The 26,359-nt window shown below is 34.5% G+C and overlaps 1 protein-coding gene across 1 annotated transcript in view; it reads left to right on the forward strand.

Annotated features, from left to right (window-relative positions):
* Positions 1 to 26,359, forward strand: part of LOC127957809 (serine/arginine repetitive matrix protein 3-like) — a 68,858-nt gene that overhangs the window by 9,504 nt on the left and 32,995 nt on the right. Inside the window, exon 2 of the mRNA XM_052556494.1 lies at positions 15,911 to 16,158. Within this exon, the coding sequence (XP_052412454.1) occupies positions 15,911 to 16,158 (248 nt within the window). The remainder of the gene's footprint in view (positions 1 to 15,910; positions 16,159 to 26,359) is intronic.

The following is a 26,359-nucleotide window of genomic DNA, read 5'->3' on the forward strand; positions in this document are numbered from 1 at the left end:
CTTTATTTATCTGAACTGGTCCTGTGGTGTCTCTCATTAAGAGGAGTGAAGGTGTTTCTGTTTCAGCGGTGTTGTGAGTGTCTGTCCACAGTGAGCTCTAGTTAGTTGTTCATGATACATGTTAACAGTTAAAGTGCATGCGATCCTCCTGTGTGCAGAGATGAGCGTACGACTGCCTTCAGCAGCCCAGAAACATCTAGAATAAAAGACTTTACACAGATCTGACAGATACACTTCTTACGCTGGAGATCATTTCTGTTTATGTCCTCAAAGCTTCTTAAAGGGGGGGTGAAATGCTATTTCATGCATACTGAGTTTTTTACACTGTTAAAGAGTTGGATTCCCATGCTAAACATGGACAAAGTTTCAAAAATTAAGTTGTATGACTTTTTCCAAAAAAATACTCCTTCCGGTTTGTCACAAGTTTGGGAAAGTTTTTTTCGAGTATGGCTCTGTGTGACGTTAGATGGAGCGGAATTTCCTTATATGGGTCCTGAGGCACTTCTGCCGGAAGAGATTTTTGGTTCCCAGGACAAGACAACCCTGCACAGATTACCAAAGAAAAAACAGCATTAAGGGACCAGTGGATGGAGTTTATTTTTACAGAGCATCAACGGAGTTGTGCAAGTGTTTTTGTTTGTTCCCTGCATTTCGAAGATGCTTGTTTTACAAACAAGGCCCAGTTTGACGCCGGATTTGCACATCGTTTATTTCTTAAGGATGATGCAGTCCCAACGAAAAAGGGTCACGATCGTGTGTTGGAACCGCAGGCGGTGAGTAAAACTGCTTCAAATATCTCTGTGTTATTAACTTAGCTGTCGGCGCGTAAGCACATCAAGTAAACAACATGCGATGTTGTCATCAAACTGCACTTTCCACATGTACAGCTTTTTAAAAAAAAACGACATAAAGTGGAACTTAGTCATTTTCCAAAAGCACTAAACAAATATATACAGTTTCAGTACATACCACATAGAGACGTCGTTGCTGATGCTGCTCTCGTTCAGTTTCAGCCTCGGGATCTGATTCTGGATCATAAATATACGGCTGAATCTGACTGTTAGCCATGGTTTGTTTTGGATGATGGTTTTGTCCTCACAGTAATGTCACAGCTTCCAAACGCTCTCAACGCAAAAGCTTACTCGAGCTCGTGATTCTTTAGCTCCGCCCACACGTCACGCCTCCAGACGCCTCCGGGAAAAATCGGTACTGACTATCTTTCTCTTATGAATATAAAAAAACTAAAGACTTTTTGGAGTTATGAAGGATGCAGTACTACTCTATAGGTACTCAAGATTAACAGGATATTGAGTGAAAACAAGCATTTCACCCCCCCTTTAAACAATGATCTGATTTCCCTGCTTAAAAGACCAGCTCAGAGCGGTATTGATTTCCCATTCTGGTTTAGACCCTTAGAACCATTTAAAAAAAGCTGGTGAGTGACTTAAAGGAACAGTTCAACCAAAATAAACTTCTGTCTTCATTTATGAAGTAATTCCTACAAGTTTTTTTATGTGTTTTCAGTGCACAAAGCACATGCTAGTTAAGACATGACGCCCCATTATCGAGTGCACAGATATAATCTCATCAGCATCATAACACCAAAGCGCTGCGATTATGAATCAGAGCAGAGAACAAGTCATCACTCATTCAGACGTGGAGACAGAAAGAGTTTATTTGATTTGCTGGCTGGGTCCGTGCACTGCATTCATATTCAACATGCATTCAAATGAAATCAAAATTGATCCTATTGTTCAAAAGATTGGTCTTTTTTGAAGGAAACTAATAATTGTATTGAGCAAGGAAGGGTGCATTAGGCTGATCATAATGCATTTCATATAAATAGTGTTCTTTTAAACCTTCCATTTATTTTTGATCAAAAAATAAAATGTGTCATGAAAATATGATGCATCACAGCTGTTGTCAACATTGATAATAATCAGAAATTTCAGAAACCGCTTTCCTAAAAAGTCGTTTAACATTAAGTAATAATAGTCGTTAAACATTTCTTAATATAATCAGTGTTGAATTTCATATATTTGTGGAAAATTATATACATTTAATTCTTCAGAATTCTTTGATGAACAGAAACTTCAAAAGAACAGCATTTATGTGGAATCGAATAGATAAAATAAATATATAATTATATATAATTCACATAATATGTTTATTTTTTATGAATTGTAATTATTTTTCAATTTCTGGTAAAAATAAATGATCCACATTAGTACCTCAGTTTCAAAACTTTACCTTTTGTTTGCATGAAAAATATCTTTATTTATAAGGAATAAAACAAATTCAATATTTATACAAAGTATAACTGATTTATAATTTTTCATTTAAATTGGTGTCTTCAAATATAACAGTACACAAATCTATTTTACTAGATGCATTTTATAAAAACACACACCTTTGATCAGTTTAATGCAGCCTTGCCAATGTAAAGTATTAATTTCTTTCCAAAAATTGTCCTGTTGTTTGCCAAGTAATGTTTTTTTTTTTTGCATTCAAATTTGCGTTTCCAAATCCAGTTGGCTCCAAATGAAGACCGTATAAAGCATGAGCTCTAGCTTGTTTTAGTTTAATCAGAAGGATTCCTGGAAAAGCGGTTGTGTTCCTCTCAACACCTTCATCATGTTCTGCTTCGGTCAGATGCTGGGGTCGCTGCAGCGCTGTTGTCCTTGAACTTCCTGTCACAGACTCTCTCCACACGCTAGAAACCAATCCTGCTGTTGCTGTGGATACACATAGACCGTCATCTCTACACACACTTCACTATTACACATCCACACTCCACCTGCAATCCAGCCCTCTATCCCTCCATTACTCTTTACTCAATCAAGAAGGAAAAATTCTTCTCTTGTGTAATCTGCCAATGGGGTGAGCAAAATAATCTTGTTTTCTGTTTGAAATCAGATTATTTTGCTTGTTTCAAGCAAAAACTCACTTAATTTTGACAGTTTTTTTCTGAAAACAAGACACTCATTTATACATGTCTAGAAAATCCTTCTTGATTTAAGAATTGTTATATATTTTGGCTGGTAAGAAAAAGTAAAAAAAGTATTTCTTGCAAATTTCTTCACCAGACTTGATATCTTCTTATATGGTGGTTTTGCTGAAAATCAGTTTCTCTGTAGAGAAGATGAATAGGATTTTTTTTCTGTTTTTATTTTTTGGGTAGCTTTGACAGTTATAGCTTTCATTCAGCAGTGATGCATTAAATTGATCAAAAGTGACAGTAAAGACGTTACAAAAGATTTCTGTTTCAAATAAATGCCATTCTTTTGAACATTAAATTCATCAACGGCTCCTGAAAAATTAAATGTATCACGGTTTCCACAAAAATATGAAGCAGCGTAAGTATTTTCAGCAGCAAATCATCATATTTTCATGATTTCTGAAGATCCTGTGACACTGAAGACTGGAGGAATGATGCTGAAAATACACAGGAATAAATTAAATTTTACGATATATTCACATGATTAATATTTCAATTTTTTTGCTGTATTTTTGATCAAATAAATGCAGCCATGGTGAGCAGAATAGACTTCTTTCAAAACCTTAATGCAGTTGTATGGTTGCTAGGCTGTTTTGTATAGTTTCCATATGGTTTCTTAATGTTTTTTACATATTTTATTATCCACCAGGTGATAATTATGCAAATAAGATGCTGAAATCCTTAATTTTTTATAGCTAATTTGATGCCTGGCCTAAACCCTAAATATGAATAGTATACTAGTGATGGTTGACTTAGCGAACAGCACTAATTATCTTCCCAATGATGTGAAATCCTTCCTGAAGAGTCTGTGAAGTGCTGATGAAGATAATTACTGTTTCCGTTCTAACTCGAGATCTAAAGTGGGCGGCGTGGGCGGAGACTGTACATATAATCCGACCAATCACAGCAGAGCGTCATGTATGAGCTCCCACCGCCAAACATGATTATCATGTTCCTCCTCGCTTATTCCTGTTGATACGAGCATGTGAATGAATGAATGTTTCATTAGTGGAGACTCTAAATGAGCTGCTATAATGAGCACATTGTTGCTGTAAAGTCCCAGTGAGTCTGGCTGCTCTTTTTTTGGACATCCGTCTCGCTCTCGCCCCATTTCTGTTGTCCTCTCGTCTTCCGCTCTCTCGCTGGGTTATTTCTGAGGTTGTGGGCATCAGAGTTATTTTGGTATCATTGAGATACTAATAAAGTTAATTTTATTTGTTGTGCATTTTTGTGCATTTTTTTATTTGTGTAGTAAACCATGTCTATGTATTTTTTAAAATCAAGTTTTAATTTGTAGTTTTAGTTATTTTAGTACTCAAAATGAACCTTAACAAACTGTTAAGCAATTAAATCAACTTTGTTTTTAGTTTTTCAGATAATTGTTTCAATTTCAGTTTTTTAATTTTAATTTTAGCTTTAATAAAAAAAATTCTGTGCGTTTGTTTATGTGCTGTTTTTTTTAATATCTATATATAGTTTGTATTTGTATTTTATTTTTAGTTGTTTAAGTGCATCAAGTAAAATATTTGTATTTATATAATTATTTATATATATTTTTTTTATCAGTTGTAGTTTTAGGAACTTATTTTATTTCAGCTAATGTTTATTTTATTTTAAATAATAAAAATAATGAAAATGCAAATGTACATTTTTTTTAAAAAAATCTGTTTTTACTAATTTTCATGTGTGCATATGTTTCATATTTATTTTTTTATTTTTTTTCAGTTTTAGTTTTGGTAATTTAAGATCTTTCTTTCTTTCTTTTTCTTTCTTTCTTTCTTTCTTTCTTTCTTTCTTTCTTTCTTTCTTACCAAGGCAACATTTTTCATATTCAATGTAATCAATTTTTTTTTCCAAATATTTTAATTATTGAAAACAATAACACTTTCACTTTCCCTCCATTTGTTTGAAATAGTATGCAGTGTACTAATTTACAGTCCCTCTCTGCTCATTCTCTCGCATCTCTCACCCACATACATCATAAAATAGTTCAATATCCCATTAAAGCTACAGTATAAAAACACAGCTGTGGGAGTAGAAGAAGAAAGACGACTCATTTCCTCCTCTATTTTCTTTCGGATTGCTTCTGCTCCTGTCGTCGCTGCTTGCTTTCTCCTCGCTCATTGATTTCCGCCTCCATCTTCTCTCTCTATTCATCTGTCTAAACCATCTGAGATTTGTGTGTTTAGCTGTTTTGTATCACTTGACTTTACCCGTTTGAATTGTGTGGTTGGAAATGGATACCCGGCATGTGTTTTATGACCCTGAACATGGAGTCAATCAAGCGTAATCTTCAATTATCAGCAGACCTGCGCAATGTGTCCATGGGCTCCACTCCAAACCAACAGAGCTGCCTACCTAGACAGCATTTTGGGACTTGTTATGAAGACTGTTTCAAACAGTAGGTGGTCAAATTATTCTGCCTTTTGATGCTAAATTCTAAGGCAACATCGCATGCAACTTTGACAAATAAGATTATCTTAGAATGCAATGCAACAAGCTAAATTGCCCCTAAACTGTGATGCTATTTCAAAGCCAATGCAAACGCTGACTTCTCTAGGGTTTTGGAGTGAAGCCGTGAAGTGCTGTTCATTTGCAGACCCTTCCAGTGCAATAGTGCGGTGTGTTTGAATCAGATCTTCTTCCAGTGAAGATGCATGTCTAAATAAACTAGTGGGAATCAAGATCCTCTTCACTTCTGCTTTTGGGATTATTCATCGCTCTCCCTCTCTTTTGCTCCCTTCACAACTCTTGATTACAAACTTTGTTCTTTAAAGTATGCTAATGGATGTTGTGACCCAGATCTGTGTGTGTGTTTGTGTGTGTGTGTGTGTGTGTGTGAGAGAGAGAGATAGGAGGGACATCTGGCCTTTGAGGATTATGTTGAAGTGGCGGCCGAAGCCATAACCCTCATACTCCAGAGAAATCACTTTCTGCATTTGCTCTGAAAAATTACTCAATTATATTTGTGTGTGTGTGTGTGTGTGTGTGTGTGTGTCTTTAGATCAGTCATATGTGAGTTACAGCAGATGCTTTATATCCCGAATGACTTCAGAAATCTAGTAAGCTGTCTTGTTGGCTACTAAGTCAAATGAAGCTCGCAGTCATGATGCTTTTTTCATTTCTCAAATTAAGAGAAGCTTGAAGAGAAGTTACGTCACTGGATAAAAAAAATTATCAAATTACTGCCAATTAGGGATGTGCAACAGTGATCGAGTACTCGAGTACTCGACCGCGACAGCGATGATCGATCATGTAAACGATGATTGAAATTATTATTAAGTTTTTTTTTTTTTGATTGGTTAGCGTCCCACTTGATGCCTGAGAAGACATAAGAGAGACAATCGTAACCTCAAAATAACGTAGTAATGGCTGGCTTCCCTTTGAGAAGAACAATAATAGAAAAAATACAGTTCAGAGTAAGCTGTGCAGTTGAATAAAGTAGCAAAAAAAGAAAAAGTATCTTTGTGTGTTAATTTTTAAATCAAAGACAAATAATGAAATGGTCTTTATAAAATAAAAATGGACTGGATATATTTGTAGCCTAATTACATTAAACATATTCGTAGAGATGACGAAAATCAAAATTATTTGTTTGTCATAGTTTATATCTTAAATATGTTTTAAATCTTATTCAATTATTTAGCAATAATCAGTGATTTCCATGCTGTTAAATAATATTTTGGTTGATCAGAAAGTGCAAATTGAATACAAAATATAAATTAAATATTAGAATACATAAAAAAAATAACGATAGTGACACTAATGTGAACTTTTGTGTTTGTAAAGCGCAATCCGAGTTACACTTTCGTTCAAGTTCACATTTGCATGGGCAAATTGTTTTCAGATAAAAGTTGCAAGAGCTAGTGTCTGATTAATTAACATGAACAATTATGCTGAAATCGCTGCATATCATCGATTCGTTTCATGCTCATATAAGCAATGCACGATAATAATATTGCTCTTAAATGTTTTATTTTTCTATTATTATTGTTATTAGTTTATTATTGATGTTATAATAATGCAGCCAAGCTTTTTTTCCGTCATATTTGTGGGCATAATGCAATTCATATGTCTTCGAAAACGCGCAGGTGGATTATGGAAAAAAAAAAAAACTTAACTTAAAAATAAAACTTAATTACAACTATTACACTTAATAACGTAGATGAAAACATAGCACTAATCTGCCATGCATTTATAATGAGAACTTTATAGGAATCTATAGTAAAATCTGTCCTTGCCCATCTTTCGGCACGCTGTCATGAAAACGCATCAGCGGGAGCTCGCGCGCTCTCTCTCTCTCTCTCTCTCTCTCTCTCTCTCTCTCTCTCTGTCTAACGCACAACTTAGCATCCTATTGTGCTGATACAAGTTTCCCAAAATGCCCATCCCTACTGCGAATTTCTATTACACAAATCTGATGTTTCTCCTCTCACAATTCCAAGAAAAAGGGTAAGAGAAATGGGAGATATTTACTCAGAATTGTGCATGAAACGTCAAAGTCAGAATTGTGAGATAAAAAGTCGAAATTACCTTTTTTAATTCATATTCCATGTCAGAAACAAACTTCTATACAAATGCATGTCAAACTCCATTGTGCATTGTTTGCAATTATTTAAATCTCATTCAGAGCACCTTGGGAAACAGAAGAGACGTCTTTTAAAACCGTTAAAAAGTCTTACTAACCCTAAAGTGTTGAATGGTAGTGTAAGTATATTTATTATCCCCAAAAAGCATTATGTGACTAATAACTTTGATCCTGCAGAGCTACATTTAGTTTCTTTGGCACTATGGGAGTTTCTTAAACTGCTGATTTTATTGGCTCTTTTTACAACAACAAAGCAGTTTTCTTATTGATTATCATCTCCATCAACTCTTGAATATCATACCTGCAAAGTATTTGGTGTTGATAAATGGTCACGTTATGTTTTTGCAGTGATATTATGCTCGTTGCATGCTGCTTTGTGCTGTGTAATGTGTAAAGTGATGCATTCATTACAGTGTTTGTTTGAGGCCAATGCGTTTATTATAGTCTTTCGGTCTATCAGTCATTGATTGAATTCACTGCTGCAAACACTGTGTTCATGAAACAGTGAATTTCTGTTCATTGTTGTGTACTTCATCTATTCCAGCAGACTCTACCAAGGATTTCTACCAACAGAACCACTGATTTATTATTGTGTGTGTGTGTGTGTGTGTTTCAGTAGGGAGAATTGATGCACTGGGTCAATGTGCTGGTCCCGGTGAAGGTGATATGATGAATGTTTGTTTGCAGAGCTCAGACTCTCAGAACAATACACACAGGGCAAATTTACACACTCGAAAGTCAAAAGGACGCCCTTTAACTTGCCCTGCCTGCAGTATGTGTGTGTGTGTATGCGTGTGTGTGTGTGTGTGTGTGTGTGTGTGTGTGTTTCAGCATGGACGGAAGGCAGTATGTGATGCTCTTTTTAGTAATGTTTCTCCCAGTTTGAGCTTGTAAATTTGTTATGGTTAAACTGAAGTTCATGAAACAGGAGCACAACTTTAGTAACAAACCAGCTCAGTGTTATTCGTTCAGATTCGTTTGATTTCACAAGCACGTTTGCATATTTTCTAGTGATTGTGAGTAATGCATCAAATGATGAACAAATGAATGCTGTAACTGTGCAGATATTCAGGCATCAGGGATATTTGTCCATATTTACACAGATTTTCATGCTTTCCAACTTAAAACGGGAATGAAGTTTAGCATTTGAAAGCAAAGAAATTAAATTAATTCCATACATTTTTGTATTATAATCTTACTTTTATTCTGTAAAATAATAATAATAACTATTATTATTATTATTATTATTATTATTATTATTATTATTATTATTATTATTATTATTATTATTATTATTATTATTATTATTAAAAACTTGATTTATTTCTATTTTTAATATTGTTGAAATAATAATTTATTTTTATAGTCAAAATAGAAACAATATTAATAATAATTAATTAAATGACATAATAAATAATGCTTGTTTTTATTATATTTCAATAATAATGCATTTATTTACTTAATTCATTATAATTGAAATAATACAATTATATTTATTGTTATTATTATTGACACTTTTAATTGTCATATTTTTCATTATAATATTATCAAACAATTAATGACTAATTTCAGTTTTTTATTTGAGAGTAGTATTATTGCAATAGTGATAAATATCTTTAATTATTTTTATATTTTTTATATTATTGTTGTGGTAGTGCACAGCTGTAACAGTGAAATGCTCAGATTTGATTATGAACTTCATTATATTCCTGTTTAAGTCTGCTCACAGATATGAAATCATCTTTGTGTTCTGCAGTACCATATAGAAGCACATTTCTTCTGAACTTTATGATTCGTTTTGTAGAGCGTTAGGCGTATTTTTTGGTCTTTTAAATGCATGAGGCGACGCTGACACCCAATTTTTGAGCTGTAGGATAAAAGAGCCCTGAGGGGGAAAAGTGAATAGTTTCTTCCTCCAGTTTATTCTGCTTCTAGAGCAACTTTCTTCCATCGTCAGAGAAGGTTATTTCAGGTGATCTGTGAATAGAAAACTTCTAGAACCAGTTTTGTGTCATTGCTCATTTTGTTTCTGCAAAACTAAAGAGAGCTCTATAGAAGAAAATGAGAAAAATAAAGCTTGAAATCATTTGGAGGAGGACAGCTGTCCTCTGTTAAAGGCGCTCGATCTCTTTCTTTCGCTTCATTCTGTGAGATCGACCCGTCTTTAAAGGCCACGGCTCTGAAATCAAGCCGATTCGGTTTCACCTGACTGAGCTTCTCATGAGTCTAGTGTCTGAGATGAAACTATTGACAGCGAACACAGTCTGTGAGGAGTATTAAGGGTCTAGTGTAGTTATATATACTGTTCAGTATGACCTGAGGATATTCATCTGGAGGGTTTGTCTCACCAAGATCAATTTGATGCTCTCCTGGGCACTTTTTATCTTCATTATTTGTTTACAGACTGTTTTCACCAAAAACTGTTTCAAAACCTGGTTTGCTCCCTACTGAGACGGCATTCTGAGGCATAGGGAACGCTCCCGACACAAACATTATGCTTCCTATAATAGAACTTATTTAAGAATAAAATTAGACATATAGCCTATAAAAAAAAACAGTTTGTTTATGTATGTTTTTGCAATGTATATATTTGAATTCTTTAATATTTACTTGTATAATAACATGTGTTGACAGATACATATATAAAATTGTTCCAGTTTGTAATAAGTTTAATACGTTCTTACTTTTTTAATTCACATGACAATAACATTTAATGTGCATATATTGCATTTGCATGAGGGTTAAGTTAATAACAAATATATTCTTGATTACTTTTATTATTATCATTATAGTGATAGTGTTCAAAGTTTTGAATCAGTAAGATGTTTTACTTTTATTTAGCAAGGATGCATTAAATTGGTCAAAAGCGAAGGTAAAGGGCTTTTTTATGTTTTCAGTAAATGCTGTTCTTATGACATGGTTAATATTTGATATATGTTATTATAATGTTGACAGGAAACATTCTTAATATATAAAAATGTTGAGAGAACAGTAAATGTAGCATGCTCCTAATGTAAAGGATAGATGGGTATGTTCCTCAAACTTTCACAGAACTGAGAAGAAACATTCTTAACAAAAGCTGAAAAACTGGACATTTTTGAACATTCCAAAAACATTCAGAAATGACGTTTTTAGAACAGTTTCAAAACGATGAAATGGAACGTTCCTCTAACATTCACCAAACCTAGAAACAAGTGATTTAAACACCGAGGAAACAGTCAAATGTAGTGTTCTTGTAATGTTTTTAAAATGATAGATGGAATCTTCCTCCAGCGTTCGAATAACCAAGAAGATAACCACAATAAATGGCAACAGAATTACCCGTATGCTACTATTAACAGCATTTCTACTGGTGGAAGGAAGAGCTGAACCTCTTTTAAAGGGAGAGATCGTGCACAGACTGTGTCTTAAAAACATATGCACACACTAGCAGCCTTCTGTCTCTGCTGTTTCTGCATTTTGCAGATTTATTCCAGGTCAGTCTCGAGCGCTGTGACCATCTCTGCAGTAATGCTATTCTAACTCACTCTCTTCAGGTCCACCGAGATAAATGCAGCACTTTCAGCCGTTTTATCCACACTGGGCTGGACTGCATGCGCTCGTTGTCCCTAGTTAGTGTCCCAGCTGCTGGCTGCTAAGGCAGAATTAGTGCAGTGAGCGAGTATAGATTGAGGATAGAAAGAGCTTGTTAAGAGACCTTGAAGAATGACGCATGATTGCACTGATGAGAGCTGGAGCCAGGGATTTCATGCAGCAGAAATCATGCATTTTGCATTCAGAGAAGCAGAAGAATGAAGAATCGTTGAGTTGATCAAGATCTAAATGCCTTTTTCTTTTTCCGGCCATTAATCATCATTGTAATGATTCATAGTCATTCATTTATCATTAAGTTGGCTGAAGCAGAATGACGTTTAGGGAAAAGGCAAAAAGTGCCTTTAGGAATAATTATTTTTGATGATCGTCTAAATATGAAACTAATGTATATATATATATGTATATATATGTATATGTATATATAAGGAAACTGGGATCATTTTTAGTCATGTGAATTATATAAAGCAAAATATTTATTCGTTTAGGCTGGAAACAAAAGCAGAATAAGACTGACTCTTCCAGGTCACTAGCGCTCTCTGTGAGTTTATCAACACCCACTGGGTTTAGAAAGTGACTTGTGCTGTAGTCTTCATCTTTGCAGACCAGCCGCCCACTATCTGGTGCACACTGAGTTCACATTGACACTGATTCAGTTCCTGGAGGTCGGCAGGTCGCTCTAGAGCTGCATGTTATTAGGCGATGCAACCTGACCACAGTATCCATACTATTAATAACAACACGTTTTAGCTTCTAACATGAAAAACTGACAATTCATGAAGAAATCAATTTTCTCTCTCTCTCTCTCTGAAATTGCTTTTCTAACCAATTACATTTTTTGCCTGATTTCTGATCATGTGACATTGAAGACTGGAGTAATGATGCCGAAAATTCAGCATTGCATCATCAAAATAAATTACATTTTACAATATATTCAAATCGAGAGCAGGTATTTTAAATTGTAATAAGATGTTACAATTTTACTGTATTTTTGATCAAATAGATTTAGCCTTAGTGAGCTGAAGAGACTTTTTTAAAAAACATCTAAAACACCTTAGCATCATAGTGGCGACTTTTGCATTTTCCTTTAGAAAATGTGTGAATCTATTGTTGAAAATGCTAGTGCAGAGTGCCTGTGTGCTCAGCTTATTTCTGACTGATGTCAGTCTCTTGTTCAGTCATTCTTGAGTTGTTAAAGTTCACTTGCTCTGCAAGTCTCCAGGTATCACAGGAAAATGCTGATCCTCGTGAAGTACCCTGTGCTTTTTAGAGTTTTGACAGACACTGCATTAAAGAGCTTAACTGTTCAGTTTTGACTCAAAAGTAAGCAGCATTTTTTGAGTATGAGTTAAAGGTGTCAGCACAAATTACAATGAAGTAGAGACTATGGGAGCAAAGCGAGACCATTTCCAGCAGTGTTTAATTATACTCTGGAGAGAGAGAGAGTTAACAGTACACTGTTTATTCAGGAAGACATCTGTGCTATGTTATACCTCTAATAATCCAAAAATTAAGATTTATATGTATGTGCAGATACATATGCATGTGGAGTAGCACCTTTTAAAAGTTTGGGGTCTAAAAAGAGTCTCTTCTGCTCACCAAGGCTGTATTTATTTGATCAAATATACAGTAAAAACAGTAATAGTGTCAAATATTATTACTATTCAAAATAGCTGTTGTCTATGTGAATATATTGTAAAATATAATGTATTTCTGTGATGCACAGCTGAATTTTCAGTATAATTATTCCAGTCTTCAGTGTCACATTCTATTTGCTCTCAAGAAACATTTCTGATCATTTCTGAAACTGTGAAGCATTTATTTTTTCAGGATACTTTGAACATTATGTCTTCAATGCATCCTTGATGAATACGAGAAAATATATAGATAATAATCTTACAGACCCCAAACATTTTAATGGTAGTATATACAGTATTGCATAAAAACCACCTCAGTGATATATATTAAGTAGTATGAACATTTTAGGTGTAGTTTATCAAAGAAATGACTTATTTGAATGACGATGAAGGTCAGGTTAGTCTCTAACATTTTCTCTGTTATTCACAGCTCGTCTGTACTCACTTTAATAGAGATGGGCACTTAAATATCATTTAGTATGTGAGAAGTGAATAAATGCGTACAGTAGACTGCTTCATGTGCTGTGAAACTGCTTTTATAGCCACCGAAGGTCACATGTCAGAAGACACAATGAATATAAAGGGAAATCATTCAGAGATGTATGGGGAGTCGCAGATATCTGAGGCAAAGATTTAGCGTGTAATGAATTCAGTGATGATTTCTCCTGCTGTTCCGCCACCTGTTCAGCTCTACGCTGCTTCCTGACTTTACCCACAATCCACGGCGTGCTACACAACATGAAGAACGCCATCCTCCATCATCATGCTGGAAAACAAGCATCTGTAATCAAAGCCTTTTAGCCACCCAGCTCTGACGTGTGATTAGAAATACAAGAAAGAGAAAAGAGAATACTTCACTCTCTAAATCTAAATCTAAACAATTCTATGCATATTTTTTAGTAAAAAAAGATTGTTGAGACCAAATCTCCCCATGCAGGCAGTTTGTCCAGTTAATTCACATTTGTATTTTAAATCTTTATTTTTTATTTTTTTATTTTTGCAGATCATTTATATCACAACCCACATTCATACATTTGGAGATGGTGTGAAGAATTATCAGTGAATAGAATCATAAATGTCCATTGCAGTAGGCTGTGGAATAAAATGCACTACATTTTTACATAATATTGTTATGAATATTGCACACAGTTTTTGAAGAATATTGGGCTTTAATAGCATTACATTTTTAATAATAATAATAATAATAATAATAATAATAATAATAATAATAAAAATGTACATGTAATAAAAAGGATGTTCTATCCACTGTAATTAATTGAAGAAATAATCAAAATATTAATTAATTATCGCAATAAATGTTTGTTGACCTTCTAAAATTTTTTACCTTATATTGTTACATTGAACATAATTTGTGTGTGAGATTTTTGGGCTGTGAACGTTGAAAAATGTTCTTTAATAAAATAGAAAGCATTCTTTAGGATGGTTATCTACCATAATACATTAATTGATTATCAAAATAAATGTTCATTGAACTCCTTTTAAAAAAAGAATATTGTTACATATATTTCACACTGTTGAATAACTGCCCTTTAATAAGATAAGAAAGAAATATTTGTTATTTATTTATTTATCTACTGTAATTCATGGGATAAACAATGAAACATATATAATTTTCAAGATCAGCTAAATGTTTTTAATAATAATTGATATGTATATTACTACATAAAGCAGATATTTCAGACATGCCTTTGAGATCCAGCTAAATGTTTGTGTAAATGTGAGCGTGCAGCAGGGAAGAGCGCTGGCTGTGACAGTGATGAAGTGAATGTGCTCAGAATGAACTCAGTCTCTATTCTGAAATACGACACCATTAGTCGCAGCTTCTGGGATCTCATCCAGACGCTTCGCTCCCTTTCTCATTTTTGTGGTATATTGCCAGCATCCAATATGATTCAATCGTCTCAGCAAAAAATACTGCCATTTATTACACCAATTCATTTAGGTGAGAATATCTTCTATGTGGATGGGAATTACTGGCCGGATTTTAATGTGGCAATGGACTGTGCTTATATTAATGAAGGCAAACTATGAAAAGAAACATTTCTGTATGAATGCAAGTGCAGTCTGTGTCCTGAAGATATGGAAAGCTTGCATGTCTCTGTTGCTGCTTGTGTTGATATTATGAGGGCAAAAAACAGTCATGTCTTATTTCTTTATAGTTTTTGTCATCTTTTTAATGTCAGTGAGGTCTGAATGTGATGGTGCAGTTGTTTGGGTGGCTTTTTTTACATTAATTATTCACTGATGTTTAAAGGATTGTGACTGGTAATTTTTTTTTTTATGTTTTGGGAAGAAGACTTTTCTGCACATCATGGCTGCAATTGTTCGATCAAAAATACAGGAACAACATTTATATTGTGAAATATTATTGCGATTTAAAAAAAGTGTTTTCTACGTGAAAATCTGTTCAAATGTAATTTATTTCTGTGATGCACAGCTGTATTTTTTTTCAGCATCATTCCTCCAGTCTTCAGTGTCACATGATCTTCAGAAATCATGAAAATATAATGATTTACTGCTCCAGTAACATTTCTGATTATCATCAATGTTGAAAACAGTTGTGCATCGTCAAATGTTTCTGAAAACCATGATGCATTTAATTTTCCAGGATCTTTTAATGAATGGAAAGTAAAACAAACAACAAAAAAAAAAAAAGGATTTTTTTCCACTGTCACTTTTGGTATATATAATGCATCCTTGGATGAATAAAAGGATTAATTTCTTCAAGATATGAATACTGAAAAGATACTGTTTAGCTTTTTAGAAATATTTTGAATTAGTTTTTATTTAAATATTTTCCATTATCATTTTCAATTCAGTTGTTTTTATGTTGGTTTTTTTTTTGCATTTTTATTTTTTACTTTAAAGTTTAATAATGAAATATTTTTTAGTAATGTATGTTTTTATATTAGATTTTATTCCTGTTAACATTTATTTTATTGTGACTAAAGAAAATATGTTTTTTTGTGAATGCCTTTAGTTTCAGTCATAGTTCTAAAACAGCTCTGGTCTGTGATGTACTTCCTGAATCGTTGTTAATCTGGGATCTGGTGTCTCTGTGTTTGTGTCTGTCAGAGTGCCGTGGCCATGTACGATGGGGCGAGGGTTCCCTCCCCTGAGGACGCCGCTAATGGGGTCCCGCTGCAGCCCGAGACCCCCACAGCCACACATCCCAAAGCTGACGAGGAGCCGGAGGAGGAAGAGGGAGTCCCTGCCGAGCCTGTCCTGGTGAAGAAGGCTCACCGTGAGATTCTGGACCATGAGAGGAAGCGGAGGGTGGAGCTGAAATGCATGGAGCTTCAGGAGATGATGGAGGAAGAGGGGTGAGTGAGTCACTGATAGGACCGTATATATATATGTGTGTGTGTGTGTGTGTGTGTGTTTAGGTTCCAAAACCTTGTATGCCGCCTTGTTGTCAACTATATCCAAAGCAGCATCATAAATGTCTCATACAGTAAGTAACTCACCATTGCTGGTATTGTAAGGTAAATCTAAAACAGAATTTCTAAAAAATTCTGAAATCCTTCAGTGAAATAAAGCTGATTATGCACTTAAAAACATAATACTATAAGTCTCTTTATATTCTACATTCAGCATTATCTTTGTGCTTACAGGAAAAATAAACAGTTTAAAGTCAAATTTAAACATAATTCAAAATTATACCTTTTACTCATTATTCCAACTAAAGTTTATGTAATAAAGTCAGTCCCAAATTCTAAACATTGTCTGAATATGCATATAAATAAATATTTTGCAATATGCTTCAAATAAATTGTATATATATATATATATATATATATATATATATATATATATATATTATTGCCATTTACATTGATTCGCTTCACCTTTTTCACTGCACGTATTTAAAATATTTTCATTTTTTTTAAAATTACAAAAAATGGCAAGAAACACATTGACCAAAACATGGAATATTGAAGTAGAAACACAGAAACAGTATTTTCAATAATCCAATAATCTTAAAAAAAAATTGTACTACAATATTTGCAATTTACAAAGTAAACTTTTTTTTCATGCCTGAGACGTCACATGAACAACAAAGACATGAAGGAGAATATGAAATCACGGTGCATCGTTTCCTGTGCTGTTGTTTTATTTAAAGTAGTCACTGCATTATTTCTGAAGCAGAAATGCAACGCTGGTGTTACTAAACTAAGCAAATACCAGAACAGAAAGACTTGATTTTATGGATTGTTGCATTCTGAAATGTGTCAGAGCACAATATACTGTATACTTCACAATTGCATTCTCAATATTTCCACCAAGTCCTCTTCTGTGGTCAGATTTTGTCTTGGCAGTGCATCAGTTCAAAGGTTTTATTTTTTTGTGTGGTTTTTTTTAGTGCTTTATCTTGGTGAGCGTAAGAGACTTCTTTGAATAACAAAATCTTACTGACCCCAAACTTTTATTTGAATGGTTTTAAATAAATACATCCTTTCCTGTAGTTGAAAAAGACAGATTTGTAAATTTCTGTGCATTTCAGTTCATCTGAATCCTCCTTTAAAAGCCCGGTTCTGGGCATCCACAGCGCGGCAGGAAGCAGTAAAGCAACTGTCCCGTAATGCTGCTGTATTTGAGATGTGGCCTGACTGACATCTGCTCTAATCCTGCAGACGTCTGCGCTCGGCCCGCGTCTGACGGCCTTCTGAAGCAGCTCTCTGATTAAACAGCAGCTGTGTGACCTTGAGGCAGATTGAACGATGGTGATAAAGCACACAAACACCGCTGCGGGGGAACCGGCTCAGCGCACAAAAGCTGATGAAAGATTTGCTGCAGTTCAGGATTAGAAATCTGCTAACGTGCTTAAATGCTCAGTGAATGAGGTGCTGAGGGGGCCTGAATTTCTGCTTCCATTCATCAACACACATCAGAGAAACAGAGGAAAGCATGTTTGGTTTAGTTTGGCATTCCATGTGTAGACTTACAGTTGCAGTCCTGTCTTCTGATTGGTTAATCCAGTGGAGCTCTAGTGTACTGTGTATCACTGCACAGCTATAAACATTAGCTCGCGTGACAACACTAGATTACTAGTGGAAGAACGAAGAAAGCCAGTTTGAATGAAAATGTGTGTCCTTAATTTTATTATAAGTGATAAGGGATAGATCACCCAAAAATGAACCTTTAATTATTTTATTTTTTAATTATTATTATTTAAAATGATTTTATTGGCATTATTGTGTTTATACAATATTGCAAAAGCATTATATACAAAAAAAGAAGACAAAAAATAGAAATAAATATACAGTACAATATAACCATAAAAAAACAACAATAAAACTGTAAAGAAAAAATGTAAATGTCAATGAGGTCCATAGATATTTTAGTATTATTTATATTCTACTATAGTATTAATATTAATATTTTGAATTAGCTTTAATAAGACATAACTCTTGAATTAGCTTTTTTTTTTAGTTTTCATTTTAATTTAAGTTTAAGTTTTAGTTGGTTTGTTATGTGCTTACTGTTGGACTTTTTTATTTTTATGTTTTGCAACCAATATTTATATTTCATTTTGTTTAAGCATTATTTCAGTAAATAAATTATTTTTTTATATTTTTAATTTTAGTTGTCAATAACAACACATAATAACAGAAGTGAAAGTAAATGATGACAGCAGTTTAATTTTTGGGTGGAATAGAATAGAATAGAATAGAATAGAATAGAATGGAATAGAACCAATGCTTAGAACCAAAACCTAATAGAATATAGCCCCTTTAAAAGTGAACTGTGTAATTTCTGCACCAGTAGCACCAACCAGTGGAATTAGGTAAATAATGCCTGTTTCCAAACAGGTTTCCCAAGCGTTGCACGTCTGTCTGTATAAAGTCAGTATGAAGACCATCTCATCTTTATTTTCATTCTCTACATCCTTTTATTAGTGGAATAAATGTGTTTTGCTTGTTAGGAGCTCTGAGTAATAGTTATTAGATTGATGATGATGTTGTGGAGCAGGATGTTGGAGATGGAGGAGGGTGGTGGAAAAGCCATCTGTCACTGCGCACACACACACACACACACACACACACTGCATGATGACTAATTGTGCTCTGCTTTAGGAGACGTCATATGTTTGTCTCATTGTGAGTAGCGGCAGACGGCGTGCATCTCTGTGAAAGTCAGACGAGCTCTGTGTAGTGTTTGCTGAAGATCTGGTTTTCTTGAGTTAAACTCTGTTTGTACAAGAGACCTCCACATGTCATCCCTGAGGCTGTTTAAATGGACAGTGCAGCCAAAAATAACATTCTGTCATCATTTACTCACCCTCATGTCGATCCAAACCCGCATGACTTCATTCCTGCAATGCAAATGAGATGAGAAAAAATCTTTCAAGCTGTTTTACATACAAGAACTAAAAAGCAGCATAACCGTAGCCAGCATGAATCTTGCTCTGCATAAAAAAATCATATGTCATTTTGTATTAGCAGTATTATTCGCTGAAAAACTAGCTCTGTTCATTATTCATTTATGCGTATTCAAACGTGACTCATGAATATGCATCACTTCAAGTTTTATTTAATGTGAATCTCGTGATCAAATCTGAATGAGATTTGAGAGCTTGTATAACCAAGAATATTGTTTAAACAAGAATATACATAACCAAGCATGTTAGGGGTATATATATAAAAAAAGTCAGATTTTTTTTTTTTTCATTTTAAACAATTGCATTGCATTTTACATTTTTTACTTTTAGATACAGTTTCCAAATACATGTTGGTTTTTTTCTAGGTGGACTGTCCCTTTAAATGAAGGGCTTGTCTCTATGCATCAGATATGAGCGAGATGCAGGATAATTGCAGGGGTGTTTCACAGAGAGCAGCGAGGGAATTAAAGGTTATAGAGGCGACTGGAGGCTCTTCTCTGATGCTGTGGATATAAACCAATGTGACACTCCCCCCGTAAAGTCTTTAACCTGGTAACCTCTTCTATACAGTCTGCCCCAACACACACACACACACACACACACACACACACACACCCAGATTGTTTAGCTTGATTAAATAGGCAGATGGATGAAGAGCACACACATACAGTATTTATGCATAAGAATCATCATCATTAGAGTTGAAAAATGTCTGTGAAAAATGTCAATGCTTGCAACGTCCTACAGCGTTTGTGCTTCACGTGTCTCATCAGAGGTGTGCTGTTATTAGATTTCATTTTTAGATATGTTTTTCTAAATGAAGACTTATACATGATCTGAAAGCTGCATAAATAATCTTTCCAGTGATGTGTGGTTTGTTAGGAGGACAATATTTGTCTGAGATACAACTATTTAAAATCTATAAAAATCTAAATATTGAGAAAATCACCTTTAAAGTTGTCCAAACTGAGTTCTTAGCAGAGGTGTCAAGTAACGAAGTACAAATACTGTACTTAAGTAGAAATTTGGGGTATCTATACTTTACTTGAGTGATTATTTTTCAGCCAACTTTTTACTTCTACTCCTTACATTTTCAGGCAAGTATCTGTACTTTCTACTCCTTACATTTTAAAAATAGCTTCGTTACTGCTATTTCATTTCGGCTTGTTTTCATTCCGGCTTGTCATCATTAAAAAAAAAAAAAAAAAAAAAACCTATCCAGATAAATCGCGCCATCCGGATGGAGTGAATTTGATTGTGGTTGGATGAGAAGTATAAACATATACCATTCTGACACCCCATTGGTCTGTACGCGATCCATCGCACCTGCATCATGTGACACAAATCGCATCACAGTCCAGCCAGGACATAGACAGTTTTGGGTTCGTTTATCAAAAAATATATTTCTTAAAAGTAGGGTTGGGTATGGAACCGGTATCCGATCGCCTCAGAGTCAGTCCGCTTAAATTTCACATGAAACCAGCGTCAGACCGGTCTCCTCCCGTCTTTCAGTGCGCTCTTCAATCCGCAGAGGCGCAGACCGCGAACGAAGCAGCGCATGCGCACTTAAACAAACAGAGGACACAAGGTATGTGTTTATTGATAGATTGTTAGAATATCCATATCTGTGCAGTTCTTTGTCATAAATACAGTTTACAAAAGGTCACGAGGTAGCAGTCGGTTTCTCATCTGTAAAGTTCTCGCTCATCACACCACAGCCGTTTCCTCCAGCGAAAATCTAGCCCTTAACACATGAACGAACACATACTTTAATTACACTTACTTAAATATACTTAATTTAATCATACGGACTTTATACATACAGTATTGTTCAAAATAATAGCAGTACAATGTGACTAACCAGAATAATCAAGGTTTTTAGTATATTTTTTATTGCTACGTGGCAAACAAGTTACCAGTAGGTTCAGTAGATTGTCAGAAAACAAACAAGACCCAGCATTCATGATATGCACGCTCTTAAGTCTGTGCAATTGGGCAATTAGTTGAAAGGGGTGTGTTCAAAAAAATAGCAGTGTCTACCTTTGACTGTACAAACTCAAAACTATTTTGTACAAACATTTTTTTTTTCTGGGATTTAGCAATCCTGTGAATCACTAAACTAATATTTAGTTGTATGACCACAGTTTTTTAAAACTGCTTGACATCTCTGTGGCATGGAGTCAACCAACTTGTGGCACCTCTCAGCTGTTATTCCACTCCATGATTCTTTAACAACATTCCACAATTTATTCACATTTCTTGGTTTTGCTTCAGAAACAGCATTTTTGATATCACCCCACAAGTTCTCAATTGGATTAAGGTCTGGAGATTGGGCTGGCCACTCCATAACATTAATTTTGTTGGTTTGGAACCAAGACTTTGCCCGTTTACTAGTGTGTTTTGGGTCATTGTCTTGTTGAAACAACCATTTCAAGGGCATGTCCTCTTCAGCATAGGGCAACATGACCTCTTCAAGTATTTTAACATATGCAAACTGATCCATGATCCCTGGTATGCGATAAATAGGCCCAACACCATAGTAGGAGAAACATGCCCATATCATGATGCTTGCACCTCCATGCTTCACTGTCTTCACTGTGTACTGTGGCTTGAATTCAGAGTTTGGGGGTCGTCTCACAAACTGCCTGTGGCCCTTGGACCCAAAAAGAACAATTTTACTCTCATTAGTCCACAAAATGTTCCTCCATTTCTCTTTAGGCCAGTTGATGTGTTCTTTGGCAAATTGTAACCTCTTCTGCACATGCCTTTTTTTTAACAGAGGGACTTTGCGGGGGATTCTGGAAAATAGATTAGCTTCACACAGACGTCTTCTAACTGTCACAGTACTTACAGGTAACTCCAGACTGTCTTTGATCATCCTGGAGGTGATCATTGGCTGAGCCTTTGCCATTCTGGTTATTCTTCTATCCATTTTGATGGTTGTCTTCCGTTTTCTTCCACGTCTCTCTGGTTTTGCTCTCCATTTTAAGGCATTGGAGATCATTTTAGCTGAACAGCCTATCATTTTTTGCACCTCTTTATAGGTTTTCCCCTCTCTAATCAACTTTTTAATCAAAGTACGCTGTTCTTCTGAACAATGTCTTGAACGACCCATTTTCCTCAGCTTTCAAATGCATGTTCAACAAGTGTTGGCTTCATCCTTAAATAGGGGCCACCTGATTCACACCTGTTTCTTCACAAAATTGATGACCTCAGTGATTGAATGCCACACTGCTATTTTTTTGAACACACCCCTTTCAACTAATTCAACTAATTGCCCAATTGCACAGCCTTAAGAGCGTGCATATCATGAATGCTGGGTCTCATTTGTTTTCTGAGAATCTACTGAACCTACTGGTAACTTGTTTGCCACGTAGCAATAAAAAAATATACGAAAAACCTTGATTATTCTGGTTAGTCACATTGTACTGCTATTATTTTGAACAATACTGTACACTACTGTGCAAAAGTCTTAGACACGTTAGTATTTTCACTTAAAAGAATGGTGTTCGGACAGTTATTTATATATTTTGCTGTAGTGTGTCAGTATAAAATATCAGTTTACATTTCCAAACATTCATTTTGCCGTTGTCAAACTGCTTGTGCATTCAAAATCACACTAGATTATTATTAAAATTAATGGCAAACTGATATTTCCAACTGACACACTACAGCAAAAGATATAAATAACTGGCTTAAAACCCTTTTTGGGGAGAAAATACTCATTTTTCCATAAGACTTTTGCACAGTACTGTATTTTAAAAACGAGATTGTTGCTACTTTATAAAGAATGACCATACAGTAATTCACAGAACTGATTTAAGACAGTGACAGACAGCACTCATCTTAACTAAATATCAGAGTGACAGAGATACAGTAGAAACATTATGTGTGGTTTTGTATTAAATAATGACCCAGATTGTGAAATACATTTATTAGCCTTAGATTAAGGGAAGCACAACTTGCACAACAAGCTATGGATTTATTTAAAATATTTGTAATGTTCTTTAAAGTTATCCATAGTTTTTTTGTGGTTCTTTTTTTTAAAGTATCGGTTCAGGCACCGTTTAGGAGCCGGTACCGTTTTAAAAGTATTGAAAAGGCACTGGACCCTACTTAAAAGTTATTATTTCTCACTGGCTCAATTACCAAATGAGTGCTTTTTCTTCGTCCTCCACAAATTAAGCTACTGTAGGTAGTTTGGTAGCGAGACGTTTGAATAAATTAGCGTTTTCGATTGACGATGCGATTGACAATGTTGTGATAACTAGGCTTTACCAACTTTGTAACTCGTTCCCCCCCGAACACTGGACATAGCAGACGTATGTACCAAATACAAGAAGCTATCAATCAAGAAGGTATCAGGATTATGACTTATTTTTCAGTTTTAGTTTTTGTTTAATCACTTGGATTAATCATTCATTTTGAAAGCACTATAATGTTTATTGTAAATAGACAGCCATACAAGTGTAATTGTTACTAAGCCTGCACCAATGTTCTTGTCCATTGCCCTCACAGATTCCTGCAGCTAATCATGGATGTACATAAACATTCCATTAAAAGTTATTGATGACAAGCCTCTGAAGTTTGACTTTTTGCACCATAACAATACTTATTGGCAACTAGTCATCATATCTCTAGTCCTTTAATGTATTTGCATTGTACTAAAGTGCGTTCATTTTAAATGGGCATATATGCGGCTGAGGAAGACCTGAAGGTCGAAACGTTGCTTGATTAAATTCCTCTGGAGCAGTAGTTTTCAGTGTTCAGACTTCACTTCTTTATTTGTCTATATCATTTAGTTGTCTTGCACCTGTGTCCTAATTGGATGTTTGGGATGTGCACACCATTTTTGTATTTTCATATATGCGGCTGAAACAGGAAGCCTAGTGCATCCCAAATGTTTCAACATGAACATTTTAATATAACATTATAGTCATTATGGCCTATGGCCTTTAGAAAAATGTTTTTTTGAGGCGGTGGGGTAGTGCACAATAGGCCCCTGTGGTGCGGCCTAAGCTTTTGTTCTTAATGGCATTTTTTTTTATTTTACTTTTATACTTTAAGTAGTTTTTTAAACCAGTACTTTTACACTTTTACTTGAGTAAAAAGCTTGAGTTGATACTTCAACTTCTACAAAAGTCTTTTTAAACCCTAGTATCTATACTTCTACTTGAGTAATGAATGCCAGTACTTTTGACACCACTGGTTCTTAGCAATGCATATTACTAATTAGAAATTAAGTTTTGATATATTTAGGATAGGACATTTACAAAATATCTTCATGTAACATGATCTTTACTTAATATCCTAATGATTTTTGCCATAAAAGAAAAATCTATAATTTTGACCCATACAATGTATTTTTGGCTATTGATAAAAATACAGGTATACCCCAGAGACTTAAGACTGCTTTTGTGCTGCAGGGTCATATATTTCTATAGTTTTTGATGAAATGTTGATTACATCATATCCCATAGTATGGGACAGGAAATTTGTGTTAATTAAAAAAATAATAATACAAGAAGACGCTACGTTTTTATTGTTTTTTCATAGCCATAGGTTGTGTGCAGAACTAAATAATTGAACAAATTAATGTTAATGAAGCTTATTTTTCCTTCACTACATTCCAAAGCATGATATCAGACTTTTTACTCCACTTCATTTGAAGGAAAACATGCTGTTTCTTGATGCATTACTCTTTTTTATGTTTTAAACATCAGGTCTATCTCTTAATAAATAATAAACTAATAGATAAGTAAAATAAAATAAAATAACACCTAATTTCAACATTTATTCTCCGTAGCTAGTCATATTCTCCGAGATCAGATGTCAGATGTTTTTAAATTGTTTTCTGAACATTCTGAAAAAAGTTCCAGAATTAATAAATAATGTTTGTGCTTTAAGTTATTAGAACATTATTTAAAACCAGAACACTAAATAAAATTCTACTAACATTACTGAAGGAAAGCTTGTTCATAATTTTCCAGAATGTTTAACACCTAAATTGATCTTGTTTACAAAATGATGCACAATAAGATTTCTTTGACTGAAATCAAATGTGCATGAGCTGACAGTCTGCACCATCAGTCTTGATATGATTGATCAATAAGCTGCACTTCTGGTTCGGTCCTCTATAATCCATCTCTGTATGCTCTGCATTGAGCCGCCGGCTTCATCAGGTTCACAGGGGAGTGTGTGTTATTAAACGAGGTTAATCAGTGCTATCGATTCACACTTAAACAAAACAGACAGGAGGTGCATTAATGCCACAGGAGACTTCTGCTAATGATGGTGACTTTGCTCTTGTCATTATTATCTAATTGGCTTAATAAGGCTTTATACATTGTGGCCAGAATGTGTGTTGCTCTTTGCTGCAGGTCATGTCGGCATGAGAGCACATGCAAAAAGCAAAAAGTGAAATAGCAAGCAATGTGCAATGCTTAACAGCATATTGTGGCATCAGTTGACATTTCAATTACACACTTATACACTCAAATATATTCAATTTGTTTTCCTAAAAACTCTATTATTGTTTTTTTTTCAACTGCTTACACATTTTCAAACATTTGTCCCCTTTTTTTTCAAAACTTTACACACAAATCCAAGAATTGCACACATTAAATTCCAAATATCTTGCATCTGTTAAAATGAAGCGCTGCATTCAAAACTGTTTCTGTTTTCAACAATGACAAACTTTTGAATGATAGTGTATGAATGCTTAAGCCCAATAAAATAATTAGTTGCTCGAGATATAAAAAATTATAGTTGATTTGAGAGTTGGGAGCATGTCAAACGCAATGGATACAGCATCTGTATTAATGGTATATTCGTTCAAATTATTGTTATTTTTTTGTAAATTTAAAATAAAACTTAATTGCATGGAAAAAATATAGTATTATTGTTCAAATAAAACTGAATTTTTAATGATTCGATTTACAGCACCTTCACAAGTTGTATAGAAAAAATAGCAAAAATACACCCAATGTATGTGTTATTCATTACTGCGTAGATGTAGAGAGAAATTGTGCATCTCTGTCTTACGCCAACCTGATTTGAACAAATAATGACGACTTCCAAACTCCCTTCCCAGGAGGACATGAATGTAAAATTCCTAAAGGAAAATGTACAGAATAAGATAA

The sequence above is a fragment of the Carassius gibelio genome, chromosome B5 (genome assembly GCF_023724105.1).
Source record: "Carassius gibelio isolate Cgi1373 ecotype wild population from Czech Republic chromosome B5, carGib1.2-hapl.c, whole genome shotgun sequence".
Lineage (NCBI taxonomy): Eukaryota > Metazoa > Chordata > Actinopteri > Cypriniformes > Cyprinidae > Carassius > Carassius gibelio.